The 9,886-nt window shown below is 39.4% G+C and overlaps 1 protein-coding gene across 3 annotated transcripts; it reads right to left on the bottom strand.

The window, feature by feature from the left end:
* Window positions 1-223: 223 nt before the first annotated feature.
* LOC307025093 (modulator of smoothened protein-like) lies at window positions 224-9,729 on the bottom strand. 3 transcript variants are annotated; one of them, XM_079659675.1, is made up of 4 exons: window positions 9,121-9,729; window positions 8,975-9,055; window positions 3,657-3,869; window positions 224-1,697 (listed from the first exon to the last, which is right to left on the bottom strand). In XM_079659675.1, the coding sequence occupies exons 1-4, from the start codon at window positions 9,137-9,139 to the stop codon at window positions 1,513-1,515; spliced, it is 498 nt and encodes a 165-aa protein (XP_079515801.1). In that variant the 5' UTR covers window positions 9,140-9,729; the 3' UTR covers window positions 224-1,512. The 3 variants fall into 3 exon arrangements, with proteins under 3 accessions (XP_079515801.1, XP_079515802.1, XP_079515800.1); XM_079659676.1 differs by having other exon boundaries at window positions 8,975-9,034; XM_079659674.1 differs by having other exon boundaries at window positions 8,975-9,728.
* Window positions 9,730-9,886: the final 157 nt, after the last annotated feature.

Below are 9,886 nucleotides of genomic sequence, written 5' to 3'. Positions count from 1 at the left end.
CTGGGCTCTGGTTTCAGACAGAGGGTGAAAAGAGGTGCTGCAGCAGACAAATAAAGAGCTTTTTGAACATTGAAGCATTGAGACATGTCACAGTAGAGACACTACATACTGATATGAAGCTGGACATTAGCATAAGAGGGTCCCTTCAACTGCAGCCATCTTCTCTAAATATGTACTTTTTCAAGATTGTAAATAATATCAGGAAAACAAGTTGATGAGACAGTCAGTTTTCAAAAGATTCATCTTTAATGGAATGAGATCTTCCATGCTCATTCAAAAGCATCACAGTGCTTCTAGAAAATGTCAGACAGGCTTTTCATTTATACAGAAATGATGACGACATTAACACAAATATAAAACAAACTAATGGTAGCTTCAGTCATTTCTTGATACAGTGTTTAAACAACAGGAGATGCTCAACAAGGTGAATAATACATTCACTAAAATAAGAACAAAGCTGTGTTACTAGAATAATAATACTAAAAAAGAGCAAAATCATAGAGACCAGCTCGTTTTCTTGCAGCGTGATATCGTGATATGAAACTGGATATCATCTTAGATTTTGGATATTTAAATATTAGTTTGTTTTGCTTGTTTAAAAGGCTGCATTACAGCGAAGTAAAATGATGTAATTTTCTGAAATTAGCCTAATATTATATGCCTTCATCTACTTCATATTCATTTTACGGGTGACCATCAATTTTCTAATTGTTTTGTGAAAGCATCAATAGTCAACCCTACAATAACATACTCGAGGTATAGATACAAATATTGTGTTCTGATGGATTCGGACAGAAGTTGCCATATTTTAATGCTAAATGCTTTCATGTATCCACCATAATAAGAAATGGACCCCATGAGATTACAACTGAACCCTATCAGTTACTCTAAGGGTAAACGCTCTTTAAGGCAAAGTCATCCACCACACATATCAACGGCAGAGCAACGGTGTCATACATAACGCCTTTACAAAAAGAAACATAACGGAACGATTTCAGAAATAAATTAAATGTAACAATAAAGTGAAACGTCATTGTATATATTACAGTCTGCTCCATGTAGCTGTGTTCAGGGAAGAGCCTCTGTCATATTGGAGCCGGATATTTGGTGCTTTGGGCGGTTTTAAGGCCTGAAATGTCAGTATTTGTGCATCTTGGTAGATGGGATGAGAGGAAGAAAGGTTATCTGTCATTAAATGTTAAGAAGACAGATGATGCAGCAGACCTCCTTGAAAGTCTGGACGTTTTAATCCATTTCCATCATGTTTTTTTTTTTAACATTCTCCCATTTGAATGACTTCCTTCTCACTGTTCATGGTTGAAGATGAGGAAGGCCATATCAGAGATGAGGAAGGCCATATCAGAGCTCATTTCCCAACACAGTTCATCCAAAGTTGAAGCACAAACAGGTTCCTCTGAGTTTTGTTTGACCTTAATGATACTTCCCACACTGGCATGGAGGAGTCCAAATCTGCCTCCATTGGTGGTGTTTCTCCAAAAGCACAAAAAGGAGTCATCCAGGCAGGCAAACCTTCCCGGCAAACAGCAACCCCACGATGGTGAAGAATATGGAGAGAACAAAGAGGACATATGAGGAGCCCACCACTGTGTTGTTGGGGAGTTTATATGGCTGTCCTCCCACCTCGTTGATGTAGAAACCGATGGGGAAGATGAGAGCAGCCATGCAGAACAGAACCACTGTGACGGAGGAGAAAACAGAAGGACAGAAACGGATTACACATCCTCTCTGGAACAACGCTTCCCAACCAGAGGTGATCTGCAGCGGCCAGGAGGAATAAGGAAAGACTGTATTGAAGCTCATGATATTTGAAAAAAAAGAAAGTATGACTTAGTGCTCTTGGGGCCAGCTGTAACACTTGAGAGTTGAGAGTGCATGAAAGGAAAGTTGGCAAACCAGCAGATACATTGAAATAACAGGCAAATATGAATGGAAACCAGTTCAATAAGCAACGATAAATGGTTTAAATGGGTCAAATAAGAAGTACACAGTTTAAAAAGTTATGTTAGCAAAAGGTAATGATGGTATAAGATATAGAAAGTAATTGATAGACGGTTAAATGAGATCGTTAGATAATGGAAATGGTTCAAATAGATAAAGTGATGGATAAACAGGAGGATTAGTTAGCTGTCTCTGAGAGAAAAAAACAGACAACTCTAATATTGATTCATCAAATATTCATGTCAACCCCAAAACAACTTTACCCCCTTTTAACCCTCCTGTTGTCTTCGGTTCAAATCTGACCGATTTACTACTTTCATCAATCATAACTTTTTTGTTTTAGATTTGATTGCATTAAGGCGGTATGATATCCTTCACACACACACACACACACACACACACACACACACACACACACACACACACACACACACACACACACACACACACACACACACACACACACACACACACACACACACACACACACACACACACACACACACACACACACACACACACACACACACACACACACACACACACACACACACACACACACACACACACACACACACACACACACACACACACACAGTGTTCCCCCCCTTATGTGCCCATCCCCCCACTGACACACGCATTACATGTTCAGTGTCTATTCTTTGTATATTTACTGCAGTTGTTCATGTATACCAGTAGTTTGATACAATATGTAGTTTGAAAGGGTGTTAAATTAAATTTGGTGCTGATTAATGGTTTTTGTGTTAATGTAATAGCAGTTAAAACAGGACCGGTCAAATTTGACCGTGAACACCAAAGTAAGGGGGGGGGGGGACAAAGACAATAGGAGGGTTAATGCAGCTCTCAGCTTTTAAAAAGTGTGTTAATAACTGTCCCTGAAACTACTCGTGAGAACATGCTTCATATTTTTCTATTTTTAGAGCCGAATAAACCACAGCTCTTGCTCTGAATCTCTTATACAGAGAAACTGTCCTTTTCCTGTAAAAATAGAAACAGGACAATCAATAAGAGCTCCTCTGCAGTAAAGGTGTTCGTAATTACCGGACTAAAAGCTTCTCCTGAAGTGAACTCTGATGTCGAGGTAGACTGCATTTATTTCACAGGAGAGTCTTCAGTAGCATCTCACCGGCATTTTATAAACTATAACGGGCAGTTTTGCCTACGCCTGCCTTTTATTTCTGACCTTAATGTTTCAATGTTTCAAGGCTTTATTTTCATTTGCACATTGGCTACAGTGTGGATATGGCAATGAAAAACGTAGGTCACAGGCTCCTCCAACAGTGCAACATATATAGGACATAGAACAAATACAAATAGTGCAAGAAGACTCTACATTGTGGTATTCTATAGCTAAAAGGTTTATGCATAAGAATATTTAATATTCATGAATTCTGTTATGCAACATCTGCTCACTGGATACAGAACAATGATGTATATCCAGGTTGTTGATGCCTCAAAAGGTAAAGATAAAGGGTCTTTTGCTTGTTACTTTTGTCCTTTTCTGTTAGCTGACAACTGTCCTTGACCCTGGAAAGTCATTGGAGAGGAAATCAATTATTTCTATATATATCATGGGTAGGGCTTGGCATGATCAGGGCATTAATATGAGCGTTTAGACATGTGAAATCAGACCCTATCGATTCAAAGGGAGCTGGTTACGATGGAAACGAACGTACTTCCTGTGAAGGCGATCCATCGGGCGTATCGGGCGGCTTCTCGGCGCCAGTGGGACATCACCAGCAGAGCGCAGGTGACGGTGAGGGAGATGATGCCCAGGATGATGAAGAAGAGCGTGGTGATCCACTCTGGAGGAAGCTGGGGGGGGAAGCAGGTCCGCTCTCTGCCGTGGATCGTCTGGCACTGACGGACGAGACCTACTGTCAGAGTGCCTGGAGAGAGAGAGGGGGAGAGAGAGGGGGGGAGAGAGGGAGAGATAGAGAGAGAGAGAAACAAGAAGGTAAAACACCCATAGAGAGAAATCAAATACAATGCGACTACACATAAACTAATATTAAAGGCTATGGAAATATTTGTACTCCCACGTTTAAATTTAGATATACTGATTTGTCATATTCTCAGTGTATTTCCTTTTTGTATATTTATATTTTTTATTTTTTGGTAGTATTACACTAGATTTTGTTCAGATATTAAGATATTTTTTTGTCTCTTAATTTGTGTTTTCTTGCACCAATATACACCAACACAAACTCCTTGTATGTAAAAACAACAGCATTTGGCAATTAGCAGATTTCATGTGATCTTACATGACAAGAAAATATTCCCTCAAACAGTTTTGGTTTTTTTAATTTAGATTGCAGTCTTTTTTGTTGATTGTCTGTATCATTCAATCTGGTTTTAAGTGGGTGAGGCTCAATTGGAAAAAGATAATGTCAAATCCCTGTGTGTACTGGCTTTAAACCCCTTTGAGATGCAATTATAATTTGTTTCATTGATTGCAAGAGATACAACTTAAGCATGGCTTTTCAGTTGATAACCGTTCAAGACAGTTTTTAAGCAAGATTAAAATAAATACCCCACAGTCTACTGCACATTAATTATATGACATGAAAGGTTATGTAGTATATAAGGGCTGGCAGTTTGTTTGTTTTGCAAGCTTCATGTTACAAACTCCTAGTGCATGAGAAACATGTGATTTGTTTTCATGCTGTCTCTGGCAGCAGCAGAGACCCTCAGTGATTCATGGTGACGTCTGATGGGATCAGGGTCTGCACAGACCACCAGAGGATCTTGATCAGAGAGAGACTGTCACTGTACATGAGAGATTAAGAGATCACAGGTCCTACATCAGAAGGAAAGTCATCTGACTGCTGGGGGCTCTGACGTCAGGTGCTTTATATACACACACACACACACACACACACACACACACACACACACACACACACACACACACACACACACACACACACACACACACACACACACACACACACACACACACACACACACACACACACACACACACACACACACACACACACACACACACACACACACACACACACACACACACACACACACACACACACACACACACACACACACACACACGAAGCCCCACAGAGACTGCATCTGCTCAGCTCTGCATCCCCTCTGACGACATTGAAGAATCAACACATATGCAGAATAATGAAATCCTCCCACTCCTTCATTCATTCGTTTGTCTCCTTTTCTTTTCCTATCTTATTATCCTCACAAAGGCAGTTAGAGATTGCCAAGCAAACACAGAAGAAGAGGAGTGTTATGGATTCATTCATGGCAATTTAGCAACTGGAGAATTAGCATAATTGTCACGATGGTCCAAATCAGAAGAAACCAATATTAAAAAGAGAGCAAGAAATACACTTATACATCACATCATCGGTATAATATGTACAAATAACAATCAACTAGTGCTTAAAGCCATTAAAATACTCTCAATTGACATTTACACAACAGTAGTGTTTTTGTGTAAAAGACAACTAAGTGTCACCATAGAATTAGAATAGACTTTTTTTCATACAATTCATAATGTTACATATCCGTCATCTCATGTACATATTCATAATTGGACTGTGGCTTCAGCTCCCGATCATGGATAAAGTGCCGGATGATGATCCTAGGTTGAACCACATCCTCCTGGAGGCTGACCCCCCCACCCCACACAGGATATCCTGTTCCATAACACACATCCTCTTACACCGCAGACCGGGAGACAACGTAAATACATAAATTTCCCGCATACTGGACACAACAAATGGGTTTTTGCCTTGTGCTTTTGTGGGAAGTGGCTTTTGTCTTTAACAGAAATTATGAGAAAGACAGCGATGATTGTTAAACTCGACTCGAGCGATAAAGATGAATGTGGAGGAGAGTCATGGATACTTACGAATAAAGTAAGAAAAAGTGAAAGAAATAGGTATAAAAAAGTAGTTACCAGTGATGTTACGTTCTGGGTTTTTTTCTGCTCATTGGTATGAAAAAGGCGAGCGAGTCGTACTTTTTAGCCGTTCTTTTATCATTGTGACCACATTTAAATGCCAGCCCTAAATCTCATCAGACAGGAGGTGAAAGGGGTGTCGTTAAAACATTATTATACTACTGATCTGTGCTTTGTATCTTAAGCGAGAAAAAGGTGGAGTTGGGGCAGAATCGCTTGTTAACCGTTGCAGAATATAACACTGAAATAAAAAAAAATCGGTTTTACATGACCGAAAAAAAAAAGATTAGCAGTTCGGAAAGAAATCACTGAAGGTGACTCAGGGTATTACTGGGGTTTTATAAATGGAACATACAATATTTGATTTTACATTGTATAGAAAAGAATCAAACCACGACGTCTGGAACACCCTTCACATTTGAGATAGCTGGCGGCATCGATGTCTGCTGCAATTATGCTACTCAAAAGGTCTAGTTTGTAGGATTTAATGACATCTAGTGGTACGTTTTTGGATTGCAACCAACTGAATAACCCTCCCTTTCCGGTAATAACAAATGTGAAAACCTTAGATTGATACAGAGTTTGGCTTCTGTTTTAAGGCTACAATTAAATCATGCAACATGGCGGACTCTGCGTATAGATATGACGAGCTTAATGTAAGCTAACGAGAACACAACGATTCTTAGTTTCAGATGTTTCAACACTTGTCAAACATACTTGTGAATATTGCATAGCATTCCTGCTGATAGATCTCCCTAAATATTACACTTTGAATTATCTGTAATTCATAAATGTTTAACTTTATACATGATATTTCCATGATTAGATCCATAGTAAAGTCCTGACAGTCTCGCTGTGGCCTAAGTGAACACAGAAGTGGCAGGAAGTGTGTTTCTGTGTCACGAATGGCCAATCCCTAACCTGTATTTAGTGAACACTTCTGAAACGCAGACACTTTCCTGCTCCTTCAAACCTCTCCACTTGACACTTAAACACACATGGTGAAAATGCTCACACACACCCAAACACACACAAAGTGCTCAGGCATGCATTTTGACCTTGTAGTAGATCTCAAACAAGGCCCGGGGGCCAAATCCGGCCCGCGACTTCATTTTATGTGGCCCCGCAAGAGCTTGCAAAGAATATAATACGTTTATTATACGGTTACATGCCACTTTACAGAAGCAGGTTGCCCATAAACTACACGTCCCACAATGCATCTCGTTTTGTGACGTCCCAATTATTTGCCCTGGACTTCTGCTTTCGGACGTGGTTAATTACTAAGTTATTATCCTATCCGTTAATAATCCAATTCAGAGGCAATAATGTAATATAATACATTATTTTATATATATATATATATTATATATTTATATAGTTACAACCGGCCCTTTGAGTGCAACCTTTATGTGAATGTGGCCCGCAATGAAATTGAGATTGACACCCCTGTAGTAGATGGAAAAACACAAGGAACAATAGCTCATAAAGCAGCTATAATAAACACAAGTGTTGCCGTCACAAATGTAAGAAGAGTTTTTTTACATGCTTCCTATGCATGCACTTAAACTTAAATACGTCACCGTGCATGAGAAGCTTTATTCTCCAAGTGGAAAGCATTACTCTCCCAGGAGGCTTAATTAAAAGTCCCACATCTTCATTCCCTAACAACACTTCCTGCACTGAGGGCCTTCAGGTGATTACTACTCGGCTAATTTAACAGGAACAAAAAGCTTTTAGTACAATACAGTAAGTAGTACAGTCATCTCACACCCTCGCCTAGTATGAGGGAATGTGAGCTGCTCTTAACTACAGTCCATGACGTTTAAGAAAATAGAGATTTAGTCTGTGGTTTACTTATTTCATTGTGCAACAAAAACCTGCTTGTTATGTACTCAAGTCGCATCAGCAGTCAGTGTTTTTACTTCACTATAAATCCTGTAATAAGTACTTTGCACGCCTGTTACGTGCTTATCTGTGCTGCACAGTAGCATAAGGATGGAGGCAGCTGTGCACATACTGTACTGTTTGTCTTTTGCATCAGTTTTAGTTAATGTTTAGCTTGTGGACTTTGCATCTGAATATAACTATTGGAAAAATCAGGGAGGCTGACTGTAAGAAGAATACTGTGATAATCCCTTGTATTAAACATATCAATTCTAACATTATCGTGGACGATGAATGAAATATGCTTTCCTAGAAATGATCATAGGTGTTAATGAAATGTAATCTGGAACAACATTGATGTCTGATCATGCCAACATCTTAATGAAAAATCAGATCACCCGATTAATTTAAATCAGGATTATTAATAAAAAACAAGATATTGTTCTATTTTTTTTGGAAGAAATTCATACTTCCACCTCACAACTTACTAATCACAAAAATGCCATTAATTGTGATGAAATAACCATTATTTCAGAAGCATTTTAAGGTAATTGTACTGAAGTGTTTCCATTTATACTTTTAATATATATTCAACACTACATTTCGGAAGCCAACCTTAAACTTGTTAGAATATTCAGATTGATAATTGAAGTCTTATAGTCAACTCATTAATTGTGATGTTATATTATAAGTAACGCTACAATTAAAATACAAATGTACTGGATTTTTTCCAGCTGAAACAATAAATGAAATTCGCATCAATAAATAAAATCCAACAAAATAATATATAATTGTAAAATAGTACAATTTGCATAATGAGTACTCAACTTTGAGTACTTATTTGGTTTTTTTAACCTACAAATTTACTTTCAATACTATGGTATTTCTTCTTTTAAATAAGTAAAATATCGGACGTCTTCCACTTCTAGACATTGCTTGATTTTAAAGCCAAATTGAGAACCACATTTGACAATAAATCTGTTTGCAACTTTTGCCTTCAAGCGTGTTGGTTTTTTAAACATAAAACACTGTTGTATGTGATTTCGCCTAAAAACATATGCCTTTTTTTTAGGGTTTAATCTCCTAGTTGCACCCAATAAACTGACCTCCTAATGTAACAAAGACACTTTTACAGAACAAACTGGGAGAAAAGTGTCACCATGAACCTACCGGATGCTCCTCCAGTGCTGATCCAGTCCGGGTTGGCGATGCTGGCGATGGCGAAGATGTCTGCAGTGAGGAAGAGGCATCCTGAAATCACCGTGAGTTTATCCATGTCGGTGCACAAACTGCAGGTTAGAGAGTTTCTGTCTCACCTAAAGGGAGGTGGGACATCCAGCAGCACGAGGACAGCCAGGGTTAGCAACATGAAGGATTGATCCACGATGTTCCTGCACACTGTGTTTGATCCAAATCGTTCCTGAAGAAATCCACTTTTATTTAGTCCACAAACAACCGAGCCTGACCCGACCTGCTGTCGCTTCTCCAGCCCCGGAGGAGAGGCTCTCAGCCCGGGTTCATGGATCTCTTAGCTCCAGAGGCTCCTCCACATCTTGGTGATTTTGCAGAAAAAAAGAGTGGAAAATATGCTTTAATCGCTGGTTGAATCTCCGACACGGATTCATGCATGCAGCAGACTTATTTCCTGTGTCTGCATGCAGCCCCTGAGCTTTCTCCCCCCATATGGGAGCTTTTTCTTCCCTCTGGAGGACGCACACTGAGGGGAAACGCCGCCCATGACTCACAGTCTCTGCGGTGCTCTCCTGTAGCTTTAAATCCACACACCCATATGCAGAATATCTTCAGTAGACTTCTTTAGAAAGCTTTTAAGACACACAGCAAATGTGTTTTCTGCAAAACGCTGCTGTCCTCTCAAATTCTGGCAGTTCGCGTCACTCCTTGGCTGTAGTGGGCAACTCTCGCGAGAACATCTGTAAATAGCCGAGGCTGCTGGGACTTTTTGCCACATAAATTATGCAACATGGACATTTATATATGTTCCGTAAACATGGGTAAGCACATTGAAGTTACACCTATACACTAATTCAGTAAAATCTACACAAGTGGCAGTTAAACTCGTTA

This window comes from Notothenia rossii, assembly GCF_949606895.1.
Source record: "Notothenia rossii genome assembly, chromosome: 11".
Classification (NCBI taxonomy): domain Eukaryota; kingdom Metazoa; phylum Chordata; class Actinopteri; order Perciformes; family Nototheniidae; genus Notothenia; species Notothenia rossii.
The sequence above is the reverse complement of the archived record's forward strand: the minus strand, read 5'-3'. Positions and strand labels throughout refer to the sequence as shown.

Bases quoted from the DNA above. Each gene is read 5' to 3' on its own strand.
- LOC307025093 (XM_079659674.1), bottom strand. From the start codon at position 9,080: ATGGATAAACTCACGGTGATTTCAGGATGCCTCTTCCTCACTGCAGAC. The intron at 3,870-8,974 runs GTAGGTTCATGG...CTCTCTCTCCAG, and splicing joins CAGCACTGGAGGAGCATCCG to GCACTCTGACAGTAGGTCTC. The intron at 1,698-3,656 runs GTACGTTCGTTT...CCTCCGTCACAG, and splicing joins ATGGATCGCCTTCACAGGAA to TGGTTCTGTTCTGCATGGCT.